The 24,904-nt window shown below is 35.8% G+C and overlaps 4 protein-coding genes across 4 annotated transcripts; 1 reads left to right on the top strand and 3 right to left on the bottom strand.

The window, feature by feature from the left end:
- Positions 1 to 1,424: 1,424 nt before the first annotated feature.
- Positions 1,425 to 4,459, top strand: LOC101215561 (protein GAMETE EXPRESSED 1). Its single transcript, XM_004152319.3, has 6 exons — positions 1,425 to 2,117; positions 2,467 to 3,054; positions 3,126 to 3,252; positions 3,497 to 3,683; positions 3,770 to 3,917; positions 4,004 to 4,459. Exons 1-6 carry the CDS (start codon positions 1,663 to 1,665, stop codon positions 4,254 to 4,256), a joined length of 1,758 nt encoding a protein of 585 aa, XP_004152367.1. The 5' UTR covers positions 1,425 to 1,662; the 3' UTR covers positions 4,257 to 4,459.
- A 1,735-nt stretch (positions 4,460 to 6,194) lies between these two features.
- LOC101208184 (protein LOW PSII ACCUMULATION 1, chloroplastic) lies at positions 6,195 to 11,621 on the bottom strand. The gene is made up of 9 exons (XM_004152210.3): positions 11,272 to 11,621; positions 9,630 to 9,733; positions 9,200 to 9,335; positions 8,804 to 9,035; positions 8,543 to 8,700; positions 7,604 to 7,795; positions 7,364 to 7,464; positions 6,885 to 6,981; positions 6,195 to 6,658 (listed from the first exon to the last, which is right to left on the bottom strand). The coding sequence occupies exons 1-9, from the start codon at positions 11,482 to 11,484 to the stop codon at positions 6,584 to 6,586; spliced, it is 1,308 nt and encodes a 435-aa protein (XP_004152258.2). The 5' UTR covers positions 11,485 to 11,621; the 3' UTR covers positions 6,195 to 6,583.
- Positions 11,622 to 11,959: 338 nt separating this feature from the next.
- Positions 11,960 to 14,700, bottom strand: LOC101207942. Its single transcript, XM_004152209.3, has 4 exons — positions 14,409 to 14,700; positions 14,125 to 14,156; positions 13,553 to 13,759; positions 11,960 to 12,837 (listed from the first exon to the last, which is right to left on the bottom strand). The coding sequence occupies exons 1-4, from the start codon at positions 14,629 to 14,631 to the stop codon at positions 12,517 to 12,519; spliced, it is 783 nt and encodes a 260-aa protein (XP_004152257.1). The 5' UTR covers positions 14,632 to 14,700; the 3' UTR covers positions 11,960 to 12,516.
- Positions 14,701 to 15,489: 789 nt separating this feature from the next.
- LOC101215074 (translocase of chloroplast 159, chloroplastic) lies at positions 15,490 to 22,069 on the bottom strand. Its single transcript, XM_004152317.3, has 2 exons — positions 17,271 to 22,069; positions 15,490 to 15,724 (listed from the first exon to the last, which is right to left on the bottom strand). The coding sequence occupies exon 1, from the start codon at positions 21,855 to 21,857 to the stop codon at positions 17,271 to 17,273; it is 4,587 nt and encodes a 1,528-aa protein (XP_004152365.2). The 5' UTR covers positions 21,858 to 22,069; the 3' UTR covers positions 15,490 to 15,724.
- Positions 22,070 to 24,904: the final 2,835 nt, after the last annotated feature.

Here is a 24,904-nt window from a genome sequence, read left to right on the forward strand (position 1 = left end):
ACTCCACCCAGCATCATGCATCCTCTTTTTTCCACCCACTCCCTCACTAAATTTCATCATTGTTATCTTTCTTTTTCCTTTTTTTTACTGATATCACCAATCTCTAGAGACAAATTCCAACAACTATGTTTAGGGTGTGATCAACTTCATACTGTCAATCCTAACTCTCTTTTAACTTTTCTTTATCAATCTCATGCTTACAAGATATAGTCTGATTGGAGGTAATGTTATGCTGTCCAACTAAGATATCATTTGATAATTGTTAAAAGGTAAGAACATAATGTTTATGTGGCAAATCTAGAACGGAAGAAAAAACTATAATAGAAGAGAGTCTTTTAATATCTTCACCAGCAATATAAGTTAGAAGATCAAAATGCATCTTTATAGGATATAGGAAGCCCTAATACAAGAATGAAAATAAACTTAGGGTAAAATAAAATACTAAAATACGATTGAGACTATAAACTATCAACAAAAACCTTTAGTTTCCAGCACTTCTCAAGTTGATGTATAGATGTCAACGTGACTCAACTTTTTAAATATTTGATATTGACAATATAATCAGTGAAACCGACTTTTAACTTTTTAAGTTGGATGATATGTTTAAATCACTTAAATTATAACTAATATGGTAAAACAACAAAGAGTATTGCTATTAATTTGTTGTTGACTTTTTGAAATTTGTATGAAATTTTGAAAACTCGATATTTTACGCAAATTTAAGGTCTATTTGGATTGAATTATGAAAAAAAATATTTTTCAAGAAACTTGTTTTTGTTTAAACTCATTTTCCTAAAAATTGCTTAAAATACACTTAAAATTTTATTTCGAGTGGTTTCCAAACATCTTAGTTTTTTTTCAAAATAACTTATTTTTTAAATTAAACACTTGAAAATGTAATCCAAACACACCATTAGTTGTCACAAAATATATCTGAGCAAGCTTGGAAACAGTGTGATTAGAAAAGATAGTCCACTAATACAGTTAAGTAAAATGATTACAACTTTAGTATAACAGTAACAATCGTAAAGCTAACTCAGTGAACACCTAGACTCTCCTAGATATAGACTCTCTATCTTTAAAACTTTGGCTCGTGAGAGACTCCCTCAATAAAGTTTAGTTAATAATTACCATTGACAATAACTATATATTAAAAAAAAATTAAAGGTTATAGACATATGTAATCTTATAATCCAAATAATCTCCTTTACCTTGCCAACCAAGTAACTAACCAACTTTTAAATAAATAAAAAACATAATGATAATATGATAAAATAAAATAAAATAAAATAAAATAAAATAAAAAGAATTAGGAAAGAAATTGGTGTAAGAAAAGAAAGTGAAGGGAAAAAGGTTGGCGTTGGCGCCTCTTTCTTCCCAAAACGAACCGTTTTCATTTCTTTCCTTTTGAAGCAATTCACAACTCCTCACCTCACCTATAAATACAAACCCCTTTCAAAATCTCCGCCCTCCTTCGTCTTCCTCACATGATCAAATAGCAATTCAGGTTCTCAATTACCTTTTCACACTTAAATCCTTCACTATTACACACACCTTTTTTCCCTTTTTAATTCTTCTTTTCCTTTTTTATGGCATTAGAGTGATTTTGTTTCTCTGGGTTTTTTATTTTGGTAGAGGACGAGACGGTAGGTTTTTTTTTCAATGGATCGTATTCTGTTTTTGGTGATTTTGTTGTTTGCGTTGCCCAATTGTGAATCCTGGAACTGGTTTTCCTCTTCTTCCTCTTCGGCCTCTTCTTTTAACCGTGTTGAAGGTGGAAGTGGTGCGGAATTCGCAATTGAGGGTTTTGATGATCAAAAAGGGGTGAGGAGAATTGAGAATGCTAAGAACAAATTGACTGTGTCTAATTCTTGCTGGGAAAGTGCTTATAGGCATCTCTTTGCGGGTTGTTCCGAGATTTTTGCTGCGGATGAGAAACGGTCCAGATTCGCTTGGCATCTTAGTGATTGCTTTCAGAAGGACTCTGGCAGGCCTTCTTTTCCTAATTGTGATGCGAAATCGCCCATGGCCAAATGTCTCAAGTACTTGAATGAACATGAGCATCGGATTTATCTTGAGTTCTACCTTGAAACTAACTCTATTTGTCATCAACTTCAGTGAGTATCATAATTCCTACCTTATTGGCTACATTACAAATTGTTTTTGTTTAGTTTTTATAGTTTTAATTTGGTTCTAGTTTGGTCTTTGTATTTTAAAGATTTTTTACTTGATCCTTATGACTGGACTTTATTAAACTAAGATGTCGATAGACTATTTAGGAACCAGGTTGAAATTTTTAAGACCAAGTAGAGCAAATTGAAATTAAACAAGAACCATAAGGATCGAAGAATTGTAACTTTTTAAAAGCATGGGGGTGAAATTTAAATTAAGTTCAAACGATAGGGCATTTGATCCTTTCTTGTTTTTTAAACATCATATCCAATTGATTGTGGTCTTTGTTTCCAGGGCCAATGCTTTCAAGCTTGACACAGAGAGGTTAGTGAATGAACTGAAGAGATCTTCGGAAGCTGCAGAAGGCAAGTTAGAATCCATCGAGGAAAAATCGGAAACTCTGCTGCAAAGTTCATATGAAATTTCTGATTCCTTGAACTCTACTGGGACGCAAATACAAAAAATGGCTCAAACATCAAGGAAACTAGAAGACCACATGGGCATTGTTCTAAAGCACTCTGAAGCAGTTTATGAGCAATCCAAGAAGATAGAGACATCCCAGTTGGAACTCCAAGAAGGTCAGTTAAAACTGAGAAAAACTTTAGAGGAAGGGATGGAAATGCTTCAGGATTCTTACACCGATCTTGGCCAAGAGATGGATAATTTACGAGTAGAAACCATCGAGATCGAAAAGGAGATAACCAAAGTGGGAGATTCAATGTCTTTGAAGATGAAGTACCTCCAGAGCACAGCAGATGATATTGGGAATATGGCTGGGCTTTCATTGGACAAACAACAAGAACTTCTAGATGCTCAGTCCACAGCACTTAATGGTCTTCATTCTTTAAGCAAAGTTCAATCGGAAGCGCTAGAGGAAAGCAGGTATATTAAATTAGGATTCAGACCAAGCCAGACCTAACTAAAATTTCTCTAACATGCTTCACGACTTGTAGGAATAAGCTGCAACAGTTGGCTGAATATGGCCACAAACAACAGGAGGAGCTTCTCCAGCGACAAGGACAACTCCAACAACTTCATGATCGATTGATGGACAATTCAAAATCAATCTTGGAAGCTCAGGTAAGCTTCTAGCTGTTAAAGTACTAATGAAAAGATTAAAGTTACGGTAACCCATCCACTGAAGTTTTCGGATTTAGTGGTGTTAGGCCAACTTTGTATTTGTTGTACTTCATCATAAAAAGAAAAGTAAAATTATATTATCAATCACTATGAACTTAAAACCTTATGTGAACCAGTTTGATTATGATTCATTTAATCTTTTAGTCTGAATCTGTTTCTTACATTTTTCGCTCTGTTGTGACAGCAAATATTTGAATCAAAGCAAGCAAGCATGTTCGTTGCATTAGAGAAGCTCTTCACCTTGCACAATGCAATGTTGCTCGAATCTCGGCTAATCAAAGTCTTTTTCGTTTACTTCACAACAATTTTCATCATCTACATGTTCAGTAGCACTAAGCAAACTTACACCGTTCGGCCTTGGCTATATATCGGTAACACAACTGTCTATTAAAAAAAAATCTCACTTAGCCAAAATCAAATAAATCACTGATTAAATAAAGTTTCTCATTATTTCCAGAGCTATGTGTTACATTCTTTATAGAAGTAGCAATACTTCGGTTCGAGATGTTCAACATGGAAGAGAAAACATGGATCGTAAACTTATTGCGGACAGTGTTCTTACTTGTTGCTTCTCTTCAGCTTCTATACGCAGTTTGCACATACAGGTAAAACCATCACAGAACTTCAAAATGAAACCTCAGCTAATAAATGATAAACCAATTCAACTCAAAATGCTTTTGGAAAATTGCAGAGACTATGATGTTCTAAACCATCACATGCTATTAATGTTAATGGAAAGAATCAACGGAATGCAGACACAAAATAAGTTATCTTGGGACGACAGTGATAGTGAGGTGGATTGGACATCATGGATTGACACTGAGTTATCTGAAGATGTTGAAGATCCTGACTTCGTTCTTCCAGAAGAAGTGGGAGAGAATTCAATCACAACTGCTTCAACTTCAAGAAGGTACAATCTTCGACATCGACCCATTGTTAAGTAGTTTATCTTTTTATAACTAAGTTATGGCTGTACCTAAATATTTAAAGCTTTACTTTGTAAGTTAAAATTATAGTCTCTCTCTTTTGGATACATATAGGAATATTATGGTCTATGTACCATATTTTGTACACAGTACAATGAGAAAGAGTAATGATTGTAAAGAGTTCCATCAATAGGGAAATGTTTGGTTCTGTTTTTTTGGTCTGATTTCTTGTCATGAGCAAACCAAAGTTGAAAGTTTAGGATTCTATTAGATAAATTTCAATTTATTGAAATATTTAAGGATAAAAAGGAGAATTAAAAAGTCTCCACTTCCAATAAAAATCATTAGACATAAATTTTAACTTAAAAGAACCTATTAGAGACTCATTTTCAAATTCATGAACTTGAAAATTTAGAAACTAATTTTATAATCTAACATTTATTAAAAATTAATGGCTTATCCATCAAGAAAGCCTTTTAACTCCTAAATCTTTTATAAACTAAAGATTATATCACACAATTTTAGTTAAATATGCTAAATCTAAATAAGAAAACATACTTAGAAAGTTCAAATGAAGATGTACAAACAAGAGAGAGACCAAATTAATTTTGCATATAAAAGTACTAATAATTTTGTCATTGGGATTATGTTCAAACATTATGAAGATAAAAATATTGATTGATTTGTTCAAACAAATTTCAATGAACTAAAAATATAAAAAATACAAACTGTATATTTTCCCCTAAGAATTTGTTATTTTATATTTGTACTAAAGATTAATGTATGAAAACATAAAGATAAGTTTACAATAATGTTAAAATCTAAATACTTGATAACCCTCCAAACCCAAACATGGCAATACAGCCTTTTTCAAATTTATTATGTTACAAAGGCAATAACAAGAGAAAAAACAAACAAGAAGATGAGAGTTTTTCTTAGCTTCTGCAACGAGTAATGGCAGTACAACCCCGCTGATATGGGTTAGCTTCAGCTCCGGGTTGGCAATTGTAGTAGGACGAACCTCTTCGAGAGCATGGAATGTTGTTTGCCCTCAACGACTTGTAACTTATGTAACTTGAAGTGGCTAAGATGCGACGATTGATCTCAGAATCCATTTCAAACTCAATGTGCATCATGCATTCGCTTATTGAACGTCCATGGCATCGTGCTTCCGTCGAGAGCCAATTGAGACTCCGATCGCTGCTCATGGTCGTGACTACTAAGGAGGAGGACGACGACGAGACGAAGAAGGCTATGGTGAAAATGAGAATAGATAAGGCAGGTGGAGAAGAGGAGCTGCCCATGGTTTGCCTTCACTTCTTTCTTATTAGTTTAGTGAATTCTACGTCTACCAAGGGAAAGAGGTTCCTCTCATTTAAAATGTTTTGATTTCAAGGAAATGGCTTCGGTTTTCATTTTATTAACATATATGCCACAAGCTTTTTTTTATTTTTTATTTTATTTTTACAAATTCAAAAAGCATCCTAATTGAAATGAAGAAAGGTGAATTTTTTTAAAATTTGCAACAAGACTCTTATCACAACCTACCAGAGAAAGTGATTTAGTGGTGGATTAGTTGGTTATGTGGTTGAATTTAGATATATATCAAATTATCTTCTATCTTGGGTTTCAAAAAAATTAAAAGAAAATAAAGTTCCGATAGATCTAAATTATACTATATTTACAAATTCAATATATTGAACCTAATTGCTACACTTATATTCCCTTCTAGAAAAACATCCATTCCATTCTTGTGATGCATATTTTCCGAAAAGAGTAGTTGAGGGCATTATTAGAATTATGAAAAAGAATTAAACTTTGATTTCAAATATGAACCTCATTTACGAGGTTGAATTGCAAATTTCAGTGTCTCTAGAAGTTTGGTTGAAAAGATAATGTGGTTGTTCAAGAAAGCAAAGTTAGCAAAATTCAAGAAAGAGAGAGTGCACCAACTGATTACTTTAAACTCAAAATCTATTGCCCCAATGACCCATCTAATCTCTTTGAATCTTTCAAGGCCTTTTAGAGTCAACCACCTAAATCAATTATAGACGAAACAATGAACTCTAATCCAAAGAAATCAATTGAATTCCCGAAAGGATTATCATCTTCTTTTGGACTTTGAAGAGATGGGAACATGAATTTAAATAGAACAGAAAGGTCTCAGGTTTGGATCAATCACCCATCCAATCCTCCAAACACATTTATAGTTACAAAAACAACTAGCTAAGACTATGTATTACTAGACTGTTTACTCTTCTGGGTATTGCTGTGGAAGTTGAACGGGTAGCAAAAGTGACGCCATTGATAGTTGCCACGGTGTATGTATGTCAATTCTGTTTTTCTCATTTTTCTAGCTTGCTTAGAAGAGCTTCCATTGGTGGTAATTCTTCAATAATTTTTTGCCAGTCAGGCATCCCCTGCATATCATCACCAAAAATGAGGAAAAAGTTCGCAAGATCCTCACGGGTTCTTTTTAACTTCAAAAGAACTTGAACAAGAACATATGTATGTAGAAGAAGGTACTATATTCTAAATCAAAAAGTTGACTGCTAACATGTTTTGGATCTCCAAGATGAGACGAAAAGTATACTTATATGTGTTTCCATTAGAATCAAGAAGATAATTTTCTTGGTATGAACTTACTCTCCCAGATCTTCGAACTCGACCATCCAATCGCAATATTATGTAGACATCCTCACCAGGAGTAACCCCTTCGGATTCCTGCTGGTTTCTTATCCAACTAATTCAGGAAACAAATATAAGTTATAATCCAGAGTGGAAAATACAATATCATATTCATTCAACCAGATAATTTAATTGTCTCCATGATATTAGCGAGACAACAGAACTTTGGAACATCTAATCTATGAATGCATGTTATCCAATAAGAACATCTTTTGTGTTCCATTTCAATGCATAAATGGATGGTTTCTGTTTCGCTATAAACAAAATTACAACTTTTGAAGGGGGAAAAAAGGTTCAGAGGCATAATTACTAGAGATCTTTCTTCATGTTAGTTCGATATCAATGGATTAGATGATGGACATCAAAGAACACTATATAAACTAACAAGAAAATTAGATGGCGGGACAAAGCATGCTCCAAGACAGGCATAGACTTACCTTTCCCATTCTGCAGGTGATATAACCTCAGCCCTGAATCGAATTTCAGCTTTCAACTTCGATTTTGCAGTTATAGACTGAGCTCGTTTCTCAAAATCTTCCTACAAGAGTTCCATGAGAACAAGAGAATTTACCGATTAACTTACAAATTTTCTATTGGAACATGAACAAAACAACAGCAAAACTCAAAACATATCCTTGAACAAATGGACAAAATAGAAACAAATTGATCTTACTTACCCCAATAGATGGCAGAGCAGCAGCAGCAGCGGTGGTTGGAGCACCAAACCCTTTCTTTTCTATTTGGGGTTCCCTACCTTCACCCCATATGACAGGAACTAAGAGCACACCTCGTCTAAGGAGCTCAGTTCTGAACCTTTCTGCCTTTTGAATGGCTGAAGAAACAGTCTCCTTTTTCCCAGCTAAAATGACCTTACTTGCAACGTAAATTGATTTTAAGGAATGCAAAAATGTACATAAGGCAATATCATCCAAGAAAAGTAGCTAACTTTGGTTTATTGTAAACATGAAATTCAATGAAGGAGGGCACACAAAGAGGGTTGTGTGATTAAAGCCAACAAGAAAAGAAAAGAAAATTTTTGTAGAGGAGAGATGTTTTCTTGGGCTAAAATCAGGGATAGATGAATATCCAAAATCAAGAAGACACTGAAGACGGAAAAGAGGATACAAAAAACAAACTATTCCAGCAACTCCCACCATGTATATATTTCTACCAACAAAAACCTTCTGTTCCTCTCTAAACCCGTCTCTTAAAATAGCTTGTACCACTAGCCTTTCATTTGTCTTATGAAAAGCATTATTTACATGACGGATGACCGACTCAAAACAATAGAGCACGACTAGGAATATCAGCAAAGTATGTCCAGAGGATTTTATTATTGAACAGATAATAGCAGCCTTAGTGGAAGGTGTAGGGATATTGTTACAGAAGCAAGAAGAACCAGCATGAACGATAACTGAAACGTTGATTCCAGCAAAAAGGGTCAAGGGCAAGGCACCATGGTAATGAGTTAGGGGCAATGGGACATGAAGGCAAAATGGGCAAATCAAATGAAATAATCAGAAGGGGAAAGAGAGTGAACAACCATAGAATAAGAAAGTTGGACTTGCCATTCATTGATGGAGTTGTTAAGGGGTAAGATGAATAATCATACTCACCGGTCTTACAGTATCTCGAAGCTGTACAAGTTCAACAATCCGATTGGTGGAAAGACGTAGAGGCAACCTCGATAACGTTTCGTTTCTTGATATTTGTGCAAGCTGTTCCTCTTCTTTCTTGTTGTCCCATAAAAATAATGCCACAAAAACAATAATACCTGTTTAATGCTGATCCGAAATTAGTATTTCAGCTACCTCACCATAGTGAACATGTAACTCTATACTTATATCCTTTAACTGAAACCACAAATTAAGATGTACCTCCAACATTAACAGCTAAATTTCCAGCAGTTTCCCAAACATCAGGAGCTCCATCACCACCTTGAATAGCACGAAATAACCTGGGTATGTTAAACAGCAATGAAATTCCAGCTGCTGCAGATAGTGCCACATAAAAGAACTTCCGAACCCCACGAAAAGGTGCTTGTACTTCACTAATGAGTTTAAGATCTCTTCGAAAACCGTATCCTATATCCTCTCCTCCCATCCTAGCCTGGACACCAACATTATTCAGAAAGATAGTCGAATTGGTAATTTCAAATCCATAAATTGAACAGTCATCTATTAGTGTTAAAATATTATGATACTCGAGGAGGTTATGGAGAAAAAAAGAAGTTGAAGATGACAAGATGAAGAGAGAAGCATTTAGGGACAAACCTCTTCTTGCAATTCCTTGAATTCAGGAAGAGCTCTGAATGAGGCCAAGTCAGGATCATTCAGAATGGTGCCAAATTTCAGGTTATATTCTCTTAATGCGACACGCAGACAGTCAGCGGCTTTCTTTCCTTCCCCACTAACTCAAAACATTCAGAAGTTCACAATTCGTCATCCTTACCGAATCAAAATTTTAACTTTTCCAAAAAAGAAACCCTTTTACACTATAAAAGTAAAAATGAAATCCCCGCCTCAAAATACTAATAATGAAAAATAAATAAACCATGAAAGTCTAAAAGCGATTTAAAGGAAGCAGTAAATTAAGTCCATTAACCAGGATCAAAGCAGGATGAGCAATTCAACTATAGGATTCGTTTTCTAATAAAGAAAGAAGCTATGTTAATAAGTAAAAAATAGAGACCTTTAAGCATACCGATAGGCATGACAGCATGCTTTATTGTACAAAGCAGCTTGAGCCTCCATTGGGTTGGGATCCATATTCAGAGCTGCTTCAAACTGGACCAAAGCTTCTTTGACCTGAAATATCCATTGCTTTGTGAAATGTACCCACACACTTCTTACAAACTAAATAGGAACAGAATTAGAAAACAAATATCAGAAGCCACTGTTTAGCGGAAATAGAACATGACTGTAAACACTGGTCCCCTCAAGCAAATGAATCTTTGGAGATTAAACAAAATTACCAAGACAACAAAGTCTTCCGTAAGTGTTTAATAGTACAAGAATTAAGAATCTTGAAGGCTCTGTGATGCATGATAGCATCCATCACATTGCAAGAGTTGAGGAAAATATAATGACAACTTAGTTATTTGGAAGTTTATGGTGGCATTGTGACGCTAAAATTTATTTGGAATTTGACGCAACTTGCAAATGTTAAAAAACTAATCCTAAGAGAACATTTCTGCCAAAATCAAAGAAACGAGAAAGGAAGAAAAGAATGACATCAATTTGCAGGGATAAAAAGATAAGTTAAATGACCTAAATTAAATTTATTTTTTTTTAAAATCGGCTAGGCCGTCTTTGGATAAGGAATTTAGCAACTTTGATCTTCTAAGATTTCTACTAATTAGAATGAATTTTTCGAACTCCACTAACTTTAATGGCTTTATGGGTTTTAACTAAAATATCTCAATAAAATTTAGAAGCTTTTGATTTTAGCATAAACAGTCTTTCAATATGCAATGCACTCACCCAAAACTAATAATATGGTTCTGACAGCCATTAATACCCTCCAGGCCTTTATTACTTTAATGTTTATGAGGAATTGAGTTTTCATGGGAAAAATGAAAGAATATACTAGGGGTAGGGCATACAACCCAGCAGAAGAGGTCGAAGCAAAAGCTAGCAAAATGGAAGAGAATCCAATCCAAAAGAATAAGACGTAGCTGTCAATTACAAAAATCCTAGCAACATAAGCTCAAAAATAAGTATTAAGTCTAACAATATCCCAAACCACCTCCCAGTACTCTCTAGGCCACTATGAAATCACATTTGTTGATGAAAAATGAAAAGCATGAGACTCTTCTACTTCCCCCTCTAAACTTTATCACAGTATTTCTCCAAATATTTTCCCTTCTTCTTTCTCCCCCGCATATCTAATACCAAAAATATCCTCATCTGATCTGCAAAAACCACAAACCCTGATATCTTTGATTCTAACAAACTAAAGTGATGCATTTTTTCCCCTAATTTATTAGATTTGGATTGATGAATTTGTACTCAGAACCACGGAAGTATTTATATTAGCCCCCGATTGGAAACTTTTGTTAGTTGAGAACCGATGAGATTGAATTTTCTATCCAATTGGCGGCTGTACTTAAAGAAATTTACATTATGTCTTTAAACTCTCAATGGGGACTAAATGGACAAAAGCATGAAAGTTCAAGTAAACTCCATCTTAAAAATTAGTTTATTTTGCGTGGGTTCTTCATTAGCATACAGAGCCAAAGTCCACAAAAAATTCCAAAGAAGTTACCATGGTTTGAATTCTAAAATTAAGCAATAACCATTTGAAAAGAGAATGGAATTAAATGAAAGAAGGGAAGAACGCACACCCGTCCTTTAGAGAAGAGCTGGAGACCGAAATTGACACAGGACTCTGCAGATTGGAGATTAGCTTCTGGGGACTGGGAAGTAGAAGAGCAAGAGAGAATAGAGAGACGGAAAGTTCTTTGAGAAGTGGGTAACCGGGGCCTGAGAATGGTGAGTGATTTGGGGTTTGAAAGGGTGGGGAGGTGGTGGAACAGAGGAAGAGTAGCCATAGCCATTGGAGAGTTTAGGTCGGGAGTTTGGAGACCTCACGCTCACATGGCCGAAAACAAAAAATGTAATATCCAATTCCAACACAAAAGGATGAAGAAGAAAGTAAGATGAAGGAATGAACGAACGAACCGCGCGTATACCTCACACCTCCACCCATTAACTTAAAAAGTCTCAACTTTTGTATCACTCAAATATCCATTTGTAAATTCGATCCTATTATCAACATCGAACTTAAAGGTTTTATATGTATTAGTGTTTAACTTTGATGATCGAAAAAAAATTAAGATCAGAAAGGATTATGATTATATTGCATAGCTTTTTTTGTTTCCTCTAATCACTTTTCTTTTCTTTGGTCACATTTTAAACTTTCGTATAATAGTGTAGTTAAAATAAAAAAGAAAAATAATCTTCATAATTTAGTTTAAAATGTAAAACTTATAACATAATAATAGCTTGAATAAGGTAAAAAGACACCCTAAATATCCAATAATTAAATTTTCACCTCACCACCATACATAAACAAAGGTAGAATACATTTTGATCCTTGAATTGGAAATTTATGTTAATTTGATCCATAAAATTATAAAAAAAAAAGCACATGAAAGGTACATTTAAACACTATGTCAACATGATAATGATAAAACTGGAAATACAAACTTATGAGCATTGGTGAAACCTTTTATAAACAAAACTATGTTGAAGTCTAGAAACTAAAATTATAATTCAACATTACCTAAAGGCTAAAACCCAAACGTTCTTCTCTTTTTTCTTCAGCTTTCTTTCCCATCCCTTCTCTGGGAAGATGGAACCAAGTTGCTTATTTTGATGTCAGATTTTATTTTAACTGGTTGGACCTTCATATTCTTTTATCAACCATGGGACTGCTCCATTTATAGAAATATCTGCATCCTTTTTTAATTTCTGCTTCTCAAGATCTAGAACAGTGACTTGAAGATTCTAGCCAAATAATGGTTCATTTAGTTAAACACAACAAAGCATGATCATGGAACAAAATGTATCTCCAATCTGTGAACTTCCTATTCAACATGACACAGCTTTCTCAGTGTAATGGAAGTTCGCCTCCCCTGAGCAAGTTCTTGGCCTTCCCATATTTGAAATCCGGGCTTACGATTTATCTCGTGCTTCCAATGGTAGCGGGCTTCGCCCCACAATATAACAAGAGATCCTGGGTTTAGATATACTGGCACTTTCGATGTCGATAAATTGACTTCTCCTTTGATTGAAGGATCGCAGGAAGTTTTATCGACTTGGGTAAAATGCATTATGCATGGTGACTCGAGGGAGACAATGGCAATTCCATCTTCAAAACGCATAAGGTCAACATGTGCACAGATTCCCTTGTAAAGAATAAAAGAGGGAAGTTATAACAATGTCAGCGAATCAATTACTAATGAGGAAAGCTAACAGATGAAATGCAATGCAGTGATGAAGATAAATAAAAGGCCATGAGAGCTTTAAACACGCTATTTACAAATCATTTTTATCAGATTAGCAGAATATTAAGGGTTCTTATCTAATCATGATGGCATTTGAAGTGCGCACAACTTGTCAAATAATCCAACTATCCAAGCGAAACATTATAAACAGATATAAGAAGTCATAGAATAGATGTAAAATGAATCATGAGTGCATTAAAATACTATACCACAAGGATTTTTTTTTTTTTTTTGTGTCAATTTGAGGAAAATCCACTCAATTAAGACGTATGCTCTCAACTAAGGCGGCAGTTAAAGGTTTGTAGCCTCCCGCCCCCGCCCCACTAAATGTTGTTGAACTCTAAAAAAACTGTACCTATTTGTTGTTAAAGTACACCCTTCATCTTGACAGACCAAACATCACAATCTTGATGGCTGTAGGGTTACAACTGTTTTGCAAACTGACTCTTCAACTGCATTCGACTATAACAAAAGATGCTCTTCAAAAACAAGTTTTCTAGTTCTACATCAAAATAACTGTTTCCAAACAGCCCCTAGGGCCTGCAAACTTATTGCCCTATATGTTCATTTCAAACAGATGTCTAAACAACAGAATGGAAAAGAGTCATCGTCACACCTCACCTGGTTGATACACATTAGCTATCATTTGATCAAATAGTGGTTCTCTCCACAAAATATCTGATGGAAGAGGACAATCAATCTTATCTCCATTATAGCGATCCACAATCAAAGTATCTGTCATGTGGTTACTTGAAAGCACTGCCTCATAAACAGAATCTGAAAGTTCAACAGCCCATGTTGGAAGGTTTCCAAACCTCATGGCCTGAAGAGAAAAAGTAACGGTAGTTAGGAATATTATTCAAGTCTAAACTTCAAGAACAAAATCCAACAACAATACAGGATTCAAAATCCTCAGTGCTTGCTTGCTGACAGCCAAGAATTGAAATCTAGGCATAACAATAGATCTAATAAATAGCTCTTAAACCACCAATTGACCCAAAAACAAAGTGAACTTGAATATATTAAAACCCCAAGTTAAAATTAATATTAATCGGAAAGGAAATAACATTGAACACAAGATCATCTACTCGGATAACACAGGCTGACCTAAAAACTTGAGCTGATGGGTGAAAGTAAGTTTAATATTAGATCACCTTGTAAGCTAATCAAGATCAGAACTGAAGGTACCTGATTTTGAGAGGCTTCCATGAACCACCCTTCTGAAAACAGAACAGTATAAGATTAGCATGAGTTTATGGGAACAGTTTCATGAACATTTCCATACATTCAAGCATTTACCTACAATCAATCTCATAAAGATTGTAAGCTAAAAATACTGAAATTTTAAAAAGGTGAACCTATGGTTCATACTTTATTCAATGAAATCTTAAGTTCAGGGATCAAATTCGAAAACAGAAGGAATATGGGTTTATACATAGGGAAGGAACAACTTGAGAAAATAAATTATGAACCGTTTCGAATTGCGGAGAGAAGCGATGATTGTTGTTGGGGAGAGAGGAAGAATCTGCAGAGCCACAACCCTTTGATTTGCTTGACCTGCTCCCATTTATGAATGTGACCCAGTTCATATGATGAATCGTTCGTTACAGTTTCATCAACGAAGTCTTCGTCTTCCGAAGAATCGCCAAATACTTGCTTCAATATTTCAACTTCATCGTCCAGTTTTTCCCCCATTTCCCTGCAGTCCCACCGGACGTTGGCTTGTCTTTGCCTCTTCTGTTTCCGAGTTTCTTTCTCCCCCACCCGGTTTGGTTAATTTAAAATATGTACGGAAATGAGGGGACAAAGTAGTAATTTTATTACTTCATTTTTTAACCCGGTTTGGTTTATTTACTTAGGACCCTTTGGATTGTGGGAATTAGAATGAGAATTTGTTATCACATTATAATACTTAACGTCCAAAGAGTTAAATTATGAATCAAATCAACTCTAAAACTATTATAAATATTATAAAATATGTATAAACTATACATTCAACAGTTGCTAAACAATGTTTGAGTTGAAAGAATTTGAATTAAAAAATGTTTGGATTTGGAGTAGCGTATACGAGCAAAGAGTATTCTAACAAATATTGTCTCACCTCAAGATATACCATTCTCATCAATCAATGGTTGTGGTTGTGTCTTATTGGAAGTGTCCAAGAAACATAATTATTCTCGATCATGGGCTGTGTGTGTTATCATTACGACGAAGCTAATATATATTGAGATAAGAAATTGGAGTTCAAAATTAGTTTTGAAGACATCTTTTATTTGGGAGAAAGGAAAAGGCTCATATATACTTGTATAGGGAAGAAAAGTAAATAAGGTGTTACAATAATAACAAATACTAACAAACTAACTGCTGCTAAACCTCTAACACTTAGCACCATCGACTAGGAAAATGAGATAATCAAAATAGTTTAAGTTTTGAAATATTGGAGGGCGAAATAGATCATTAGAAATTGTACCAACTTTGTGATATTTGCTTCTAAAAAATCTTGAAAATTGTTTATCTAAATCTACTATAATTTAATCAGATGGTCCACGAAAATGAATTTATATTGTTACAGTTCTTTATTAGCTGATTTCATTAATACTATAATTTCATGCTAATCATCATTCAATATAGAGTTAAAATTGAGAGAAAGGAGAATAGATTAATGAAAGTAAATCAAGGACAAAAATGTCATTCAGAATACGAGGCCTCATTGTAGAAAACATAGAAACTCATGAGTTGGATGAAGGAATAAGATCTCTTTGAAAACCCCCCTATTGTTCTACCATTCCTGCAAAAACAAACACAATAATTCATGTTAGATTTATGTTCTTACCAATACATACTTGGAAAAAGTTACAAAAACAAAAACATCAATACAAATGATCACTTAATGATTATGCTAACGAAAGTGCCAATCAGTAAGAGAAGAAACACAAGACACTTGTAAATTCAGTGATGCAGCCATGCTAGCATGGAAATATACATTCACCTAACATATTCGTAGTTCGTAGTCTAAGTCAATTCCCATAGATCTACCGGGCATTGGTGGTTGGGGTGGAAATTGGTAGGAATTGCTTCGTGTGATACTTTACCAACTCAACACCAACTACCGATCAAGGATACATATATACACATACACACTTTTGTGATTGTTTGGGCCACCAACATGAGGTTGGTACTAGAGTTTAGGACTTCAGTTATAATAGTTGGTTTTCCAACAATAACATACAATTATCTACAATTATTACTATTTCAATAATCTCTATTTGCTTCAGGGTTTACTGTTTCTTATTCATCATCTATTCTCTCTTTATTATAGTATTTACTGTTGTTTAACCAAACTAAAATAATTTGCACTCAAACACACTCCAAAGGTCTCTTTAGAGTAAATAAACTAAAGAACCAGACAACCGGAGACCATTAAAGAGCTCAAATTAGAGCAACATCAGAGAGCTCAATAGAGGAGAGTCCCTGATTGATCGACAAACTGGGCTCATTTGGTCCGTTTTAGAAATCTTTTATTTCACTCTTACTTGGTGAAAAAGGCTTGAGGTGCTCTAAACTTTTCTGTCTTCAAGAACTATAGTTTGGAGGTAGGTAAAGATATTCTTGTTATTGGTGGGAATGTGGGATAAGCCACGACCCATGTGCATAATGCACAGAGCGGGTCAACTTATATCAATCACAAAAACAAAGGAACTAAAAGAAAAAGTAAAAAGGAATACATTCCCGAAAGAAATAGAAGGTAAAAGAGACTACATTCTCGGAAGAAATAGAAGTCCAAGATGGTGCAAGATAAAGGGGTTAACACACACGAGAAGGGCAAAGTATCTTAGCATACACATACATTTAACTATTCACAACTCAGTACACAGAGTTTTGTGTAAATAACTAGACTAGACCCAAAGCTTAAATTTACACAATTCATACAATTTTGACTTCAATCCGTCAAAGCTTTTCTTTAACTTCAAGAGTCACTAACAAAAGTGGGCCCTAGTAGAAGTTTTTTTCAGACATCTAAAACATGTTAAGCTCTTCAAACATTTCAGTCAAATGGTGGAACTACAAAGATATGTCAAAGGGTTAATAACCTACATGCTATTGACAAGCAAGCAATAATTAATCTCAAATATGTAAAGAATCTAAAGTCGGGATGAGACAAAATACACCTTGCTTTCGAACAGAACAACATGAAAGGCAAGATTCAAATTCATAGTTTCAATAGAATCTTACTTATTCAGGAAAAATATTGAAACAGAAAGTGCTCAATTTATAACCTACGGAGTGCAATGCCGACAGAATGAACAGAAAGAAATATGAAAATGAAACATAACCTAATAGGTTGAATAATTTTCAGCAACTCCAGGACGTAGGATGTTGTAAATAGCCCTGGCAACTGGAAGGAGAGCAATAAGAGCAATCTGAAGTTGGTCAGAACTGCTTGTTTTGACAGTGATCTGCCCACTTAGTTTGTTGTTGATTCCTGCACGTACCGCCATTTTGTAACTTCGTCCAACTGAAAAATGTGACTGAAAGTTCGCCCCCAAAGCTGTGTCTCCTCTCCATTTTACAAGAGATAAACCAAGTGATGATTGATCTTGTCCAATTGGGAAGTCTGCCTCCCTTAGCCGTATTTCCAGATTGGCACCAAATGCAGAATCATTCTGAGATCGAACAGTGCCAGTGCTACCAACCAGTACAACTCGCTTCCCTAGTGTAATCTGATCCTCGAGTTTAAGTCCTGGGCACACATTCTCTCCCAAGAATGTCACTGATACCCCAGCAGCTGTCTTGTTCTTTCTGAAATTTTTGAATTTCGTCTCTCCTCTAAGGATGTAGGCAAGCTGCCTACCAATATTTTGAATGTCAAAACCTGCCATAGTAGAACCATTTTCTCCATGCTTGGCAGAAACTGAGGAATCCAAGTGGATATTGAATTCTTTTTTGTCCTTTGTAATTTGAACGGCAACAGCAGCAGGAAACCGATTAACAATGGCCATACTGTGTTCAAGATTCACACCATCATATCCACAGTCATGGTCCCAACCATGGGTGTCCAAGACTGGCCTCGCCAGGAACTGAGAAGTTGGCTCCAAGAACCGAAATCTGTAAGCTGGATTATCACCATCAAACGAAGGAGGAAGAGCCATGTCAGGTAGAGGAACCTGTACAGCCGCCGGACTACTATTTTCTTGGTCATCCTCCCCCATGTATCCATAATCATTCACAGTAGGTTGACCCTTCTTCTTGATATCTCTCATTCTTTTTAATTCCTCTTTCCACTGCTTTTTCTGGAGCAGCTTCACCCGATAATCATATTCCTCAAAGTATGCCTTTCTTTGCTCTTTGCTAAGCTTAGAAATCTGAGATTTTCTGAGGGGCTTGAAAGGAGGGAGCTGGTCATACTCATCTTCCTCCTCTTCTTGATCTGAATCGGACATGTCCGCCAAATCAATATCAGAATCACCATTATCACCACTTTGATCTGATGCCAGCTTTGGGTGTGTGCGGGATTGCAACAAACCAGACAATAAATATGGAAGAGGAGGTGAACGGCCACGGAGACCAAAAATCTTTCTGTGGTCAAATGTCTCTGGAGCTTTTGAAAGATTTCCTACTTCAGCCAGGATTTTAATAGAGAAGCATAAAAGTAAAAGCTGGGGCCTCCAAGTTTGACCATTAGGAAGCACCTTCTGGCCATCTCTGTTCTTTCTACAAGAGGGATGATTTTCAACAAGAGATACTGGGTTCATTAAAGTTGGATTTAGGATGCGCAGATCACCAACAGCTTGAGCAACAGTTTGCTGAAGAACATGAGACCGTTGAGCAACAAAGACCTCATAACCCAAAGGAGAACCAGAAGGACCATCAGGTGGAGCAGAGGCAGCATGAGTGAGTGTGATGATGGCATTTTTCCAGATGGAAGAACCAAGGGAGCTGGATACTGATCTTAACAACAGCAGATCATTAAGATCTCTGGTTTGATTATCCAGCCGGTCCACATAAAGAACAATATCAGGAGGGAACTTCTTCATTACATTCTTAATTGAGGATAAAATTCTGTTGTTGATACGACGTTCAGATGAAGAGGATCTAAGACCAGGTGAATCAAAAACCCTGATCTTAACACCTTCTACTGTCCCAATAATTTCTTTCACTGTAGTTGTACCAGGCCCAAATGCATTGATTGGAGTTTTATTTTCCCCAAAAATTGAATTTATAGTTGCACTCTTTCCCACACCTGATTTCCCAAGAACAAGTATGTTCAATGAGAAGTCTAAATCTTCTTTTCCTTCCGCTTCAAGCTGAATAGCCGTATTTTTTGCATTGTCAAAGCTAAATAGCTGACCAGTAGACCTACCAGCTACAAGCCCAAAACGATATAGAACCTGTGCTACCAATGAATCATCTGGAGAGACACCTAGTCTCTGAACAAGCCTTAAAAAGTTCACCCTTATCTTCTGTAACTTCTGTAGTTTAGTTTTCTCCTCTTCGCTCAATTTATTTTCAGCATCATCCCCCACTCTAGGATTCGATGAGGCAAAAGTTAGAGGACGGCTTGGGCGGGAAGCATTTTTTCCAGATATAAGTGAGGATCCAAGACCAGCAGGACGTTCGATGGAAAAAAGCCGGGAGCCATCCTGAGTTGTCACAGTGATAGGACCACCATCTGAGCCAGCATCCCTAGCTGCTTTCAGAAGTGCTGCCAAAGCAGCAGAATCAAACAACTCCTTTCCATCACCTTCATCCTCCGTGTCTGCTTCATCCGAATCTGTGACAATCTGGCCATCTATTCTTTGTGAGTGATCAATCGAACTCTCTGCACCAGAATGGGAACCAGCTCCTGAGGCTCTCTCCAATTCCTGCAAGAATTCTCTAGCAGCTTCAGAGCTACCAAATATCTCAGCTTCAGTCTCTCCATCTGTACCAGAACCCTCAATATCACCTTCTTCATCTAAAGGATGCTTTTCACCATCTACTTCACTCAAAACTGGTTCAAGTAACTTAGGAGCATCAGAAATTCCACTATCTTTCACTGAAGCATTATCTGGGATGCTTTCTTTAATCAAGCCCCTATCCTCCTGAGACGGTTCAGATTCAACATCACCAGGCACATCCTCCCTTATTTTAGAATCATCTTTAGAGTCTTTTTCATTCCCTGCTTTACTTGGAGAATCAGCAAGATTCACAGTTTCTCTTTCTTCATTAACTGTTGAAGCCCCAACGCCATCAAGCTGCTGATCTTCTACATCCGTAACCGCAAGATTTTCACTTTTTGCAATATCAGATGCAGCAATTGCTCTGTTTCCATGAGGTTCTGTTTCTTCTGTTCCAACTGCAATATTGGCACCTGGCATGCTATTATCAACCTCAGAGTTCAAAACCACAGAATCGCTGTCAACAGGCTGATTCACCTCATGCCCAACACTATCAAATCCATTATCCAATTTGGTAGCCCCATGCGCCAAATTTGCAGTTTCCTTATTTTCCAAGTCCTTTATTTCCTCTGGATTACCTAAAACATCTGTTGCTGATACCTGTGAACTTTCATGCAAGGTTTTGTCATCTAAAGCTGAAGCAGTAAACTCATCCGTTTTGTTGTCAGCAAAAGAAACAGGCTCCAATTTGGTTAACAACTCTCCATCTTCAGCATCCACCTTGCCCTTCAATCTAATTTCCCCATCTGCTTGCATTTCAGCCACGGGGCTTCCCTTAGCCATTTCTGCTTCTTGTCCTCCATCTGCCGGTTCTAAAACCCCTGAGTTTTCGTCATCAGCTAGAACAATTTTGTTGTCAACAGGAGAATCAGTTTCTAAATTTTTCAACTGCTCTCCATCATCAGCAGCAGCCACCGTGTCATTCAATTTGACCTCCACATCTACCTGCTTCTCAGCCACAAGCGTCTCCTCTTGTTTTTCATCTGCTAGTTCCACAAGCTTAGAGCTTGCTTGGTCTCCCAAATCAGCTTTATCATCAGAAGAAGAACCAGGCGTTTCCTGTTCTTTCAATTGCTCTACATCCTCAGCAACCACCTTCTCACTCAAGTCAATCCCTTTACCAGCCTGCTTCCCACCCGCCAGAGTTTCTTTATCCAACTCTGCTTCTTTTTCTCCATCTGAAGCCTCATTTTGTGGCTGTTTAACTGTTACATCATTCAATTCATCCCCCTCTGCCACCTGCTTCCCACCATCAACAGATTCCTCGGGCACAGAGCGAACATCTTCAGTTACTAAACTTTCAGGCACATTGCCCTCTTTTGAGTTCCCCGACAACTCAATTGTTCTTTCTTGCACTTGACTAGCATCATCATCATCATTCCCTTCATTCACCACATCACCCGAATTCCCACTTCCACCAGATGCAACAATCTCCTCCTTTTCCACTGGAACCTCAACTTCCCTCCCCTTCTTACTCTCAACAACATCTTCTCCACCCACTTTATCCTCAATTTCCTCCTTTCCTCTCAAGTTCTCATCCACCTGAAGGTCGTCCTCCTCCTCATCTTCCTCCTCGACGTCACTATCAACAGAAACCTTCGCAATTGGCCTACCACTAACCGGAGCAGAAAGTTGAGAATAACCCACAAAAGAAGTACCAGTATCATCCCCTTGGGCGGATTTCCCGAGGGACTCTTCTTCTGCATAACCCACAATTGGTCTATCTAAAGCAGACTCAAATTCCTCCTCCCCACTCAAAAACCCTTCAGTTTCGGAACCAGCACCATCACCATCACTACCACCCTCATCGGCAACTACACTAGTTTTAATTTTAGCAACCCCCATCTCAGGTTCATCGAGAGAGGGAGTATCGACATGGGAATCAACGGTAGAAGAGGTAAAAGAGGAGGAGGAAGTGGAAGAAGAACCTGAGAAGACCGAATTCTGTTGCGACGGTTGTTGGGCCAAGTCCTTGGAGTCCATCGACGAGAGGTAAAGACAATGAAAATGGAGAAGGAAGTGAAGGAATTTGAATGGAGAAAAGTCCTGTATGTGCGTGTTAACAGGAAATTGTGGGGAGCGGCTGAGAAATGGAGAGAGCTCCGAAAGAGAAGATAGAAAAATGGAGAAAGATAAGGTTTTATTGTGATGGAATGGAAACAACTCTCTTTCTCTCACAACCGCTACACGCTGGGGTTTTTGAGGAGCCGACGAACACGATTTTTTTTCTCTCTTTTTCTTTTTACTTATGGATTAATTACTAAACCTCTTTCGATTTTTTTAGGTCAAATTATTTTCTTCTAAATTTTTCATTCTTACCTTCCTTATATATATAAAATAAAACTAGGCTTTATGTAGATAACTATTTCATACGATATACTTTTTGTTGTAAAATTCATGTGTATAAATAGTATTTGTTTGGTGGGTTAATTCACTGCTATATTTTATATTTGATATATTAGTAATAAATATACTTTGTATTTACCAAATCCATGAGGGCATGAAAATTACTATTCATTATACTAAATTTATAAGTCACTGAGTGCTCATGTATTTGTTAGTGTTTATGGATGTCGATGTCAAATTTTGGTATCACGAAAAAAAGAACGTAACTGTTTGACAGACTGACACCAACAGTTGAATTTGAAAATGTAATTTGAAAGAGACAACCCGTAAAACAAATAAAAATAACTCTAATGCCTAAGTTAGTAAGAGTATATTATATAATAGAGAAAAAAATTTGATGTCTAAGTTACTTCACATGGAGTCATAAATATGTATTTATAGGAAATTTGAGTTAGGATTTCTCTTTGTCCAACTAGCCTGCTAAATGGAGAAGGTTGGCCGCATAATCTGTCTAGGCTCATCTTGTCGGAGACCGAGGTCGATTCAAGGTTGGTTTGGATTTTCAACTGTTATCATCATCTTTCCAGAGTCCAAATAGACCATAGTATGCTCTCATTAAATAGAGAATGTCCTTCATTCTTGACCGAGGCCAAGGTCAATCGAACTATCTTGGTTTAAAGTTTAGTTATCCTTTTTCCTTAAGTCAATCTTCACAACATGCTTTTCCCAAAAGTATTTCCTCATATCTTATGTGAAAAAATTTCATTTTGGGTTGGTTTTCCTTTTCTTCCATGCCTATTTATATTTTCGAAAGTGTATCGCTAGAGTTGTCTCAACTTGAATGTATGTATTTAAGAGTTTTTCATTAATGCTCTTATGTTGATTTTGCACTTATTGAGTTTGAGAACAATTATGTGAGCTCATCACATGAAGGCATTCTCCATCCATCGGCAAGTCTTCTAACGTATAGGTCAAACAAAAAATTGAATACTTACTCTTCTTTATTCTTCCTCACAAAGTTCACAAATATATTTAGAAAGATGTTAGAGAAGGATTGTTCATATATATATATATATATACACACATGAGTTCTATCTGCTGACATGGCTTGCTTACGTGGTGTGATGATGAATTTCATTTTGTGCCCTAATTAATCTAACTAGCATGCTGAAATGCCAACTTCTTCAACGCAGAAGATTAGATGAAGGCATTCTCCATCCATAGCCAATTCTTCCACCGATTCTAGTGGATATCGTCAAAAACGATAGTCTAGTGTTCAACCACCAATGTTCTCTTTTCTAATCTCTTTTGATTGCCCATTAATAGTTGGTTCTTTCATTGACTTTATTTCATATATTTGAGAACTATTAGTAAAAGGTTTTAACACAGGTAGAAAGAGATAAATCTGATGCTTAAGAATTGTATTCAGAAACCACTTTCTTTGTACTTCAAGTCATACATGTTTGATTTATTGTTCACTATACATTGGTATGCCCTCCTACTTCCTTACGATTGACATGGAGGAAATTAAAATTTAGAGTGCTTTCCTTGTACAAGTATGTAAGTAATTTCACTCATTTTATAACGTTGAGTTTCCATCCAAATATAGAAGAATTAACGTAAGATGTCATTCAAATTCCAATCACTCGGAATTGATTGCTTTCTTTCTTTCTTTTCTGCTTGTGGAATATAATATGAACAATCACTTTTCTTTGTAAGTAATCAACGATACCTTCTTTGTTCGCTTGTGTTGATGTGTAATTGTGGGGATATAACTATGAACAATATTCACTTTTCTTTTCATTAGGGTTAATAACAAATTATATTTTCTTCATAGAAAATGTTTATAAATAATCGTATATAGACAAATCATATGATTTCTATAACGTACGGCGAAAAGAGACCTTTTAAACCTATTTTTAAAATTTGAAGAACGACTAAAGTGGCAAATTTGAAACTTTAGGGATCAATCCCACCTATTTCTGAAAATTCATGACCGAAGATCTTTTAATTTTATCAACTTTTTTATGTGAATGGTAAGAAAAGAATTCATATAAATAATTTTATTTTGAGATGCATCCAAATATCATTTTTTTTATTATTATTGATTTCACGAATGGATAAAAGAGATTTCTTTTTCTTAGAAGAACCAAATACTTGTACGACACTCAATTCAAGAGGAAAAACTAATAACCCTTATTTTGTTCACCAAATAGTGTGTTTTTTGAGTTAATATATATATTTTATCAAACGTTACTTGTCAAACATACGCAATACCTTATATTGAGATTTTAGTATAATATCACAACTATAGTTTTATTTCACGTCGACAAAAAAATTGAAAAAAGTGATTATCAATTCCTATAAAAATATGTTTTTAGTTTCGAGTCGTCACAATTAGAAACATATAAATTTAGTGTGCTAACTCTAACTAAATTCTTTTCGTATTCTCTAGTACGAGAAAACGAATCTAAGTTGTCAATAGCTTTAAAAGTGTGGTGTTATAATTAGGGTTGGAGAAAGATTATTCGGTGTGATTGCAACAATTTTATCAACAAAAACAGTATTTTTGGGTTAATTAGTTAGTAAAAGAAAATTAATAAGTTCGAGTTAGAAGGCAAAGATTTGTGTTATAGTTTTTGTCTCATTAGTTGAAATGTTTTGTTGTTTTGTTTCATTATATA

This window comes from Cucumis sativus, chromosome 4, assembly GCF_000004075.3.
Source record: "Cucumis sativus cultivar 9930 chromosome 4, Cucumber_9930_V3, whole genome shotgun sequence".
Classification (NCBI taxonomy): domain Eukaryota; kingdom Viridiplantae; phylum Streptophyta; class Magnoliopsida; order Cucurbitales; family Cucurbitaceae; genus Cucumis; species Cucumis sativus.

Excerpts from the sequence above, each read along its gene's own strand:
- LOC101215561 (XM_004152319.3), top strand. The coding sequence starts at position 1,663 with ATGGATCGTATTCTGTTTTTGGTGATTTTGTTGTTTGCGTTGCCCAAT. Across the intron at positions 3,253-3,496 it reads AATCAATCTTGGAAGCTCAG|CAAATATTTGAATCAAAGCA; the intron begins GTAAGCTTCTAG and ends CTGTTGTGACAG. Across the intron at positions 3,918-4,003 it reads TACGCAGTTTGCACATACAG|AGACTATGATGTTCTAAACC; the intron begins GTAAAACCATCA and ends GGAAAATTGCAG.
- LOC101208184 (XM_004152210.3), bottom strand. The coding sequence starts at position 11,484 with ATGGCTATGGCTACTCTTCCTCTGTTCCACCACCTCCCCACCCTTTCA. Across the intron at positions 8,701-8,803 it reads TTTAGCTGTTAATGTTGGAG|GTATTATTGTTTTTGTGGCA; the intron begins GTACATCTTAAT and ends AGCATTAAACAG. Across the intron at positions 7,796-8,542 it reads TTCGAGATACTGTAAGACCG|GTCATTTTAGCTGGGAAAAA; the intron begins GTGAGTATGATT and ends GTTGCAAGTAAG.
- LOC101207942 (XM_004152209.3), bottom strand. The coding sequence starts at position 14,631 with ATGGGGGAAAAACTGGACGATGAAGTTGAAATATTGAAGCAAGTATTT. Across the intron at positions 14,157-14,408 it reads TCTCTCCGCAATTCGAAACG|AAGGGTGGTTCATGGAAGCC; the intron begins GTTCATAATTTA and ends TTCTGTTTTCAG. Across the intron at positions 12,838-13,552 it reads ATGTGTATCAACCAGGTGAG|GGAATCTGTGCACATGTTGA; the intron begins GTGTGACGATGA and ends ATTCTTTACAAG.
- LOC101215074 (XM_004152317.3), bottom strand. The coding sequence starts at position 21,857 with ATGGACTCCAAGGACTTGGCCCAACAACCGTCGCAACAGAATTCGGTC.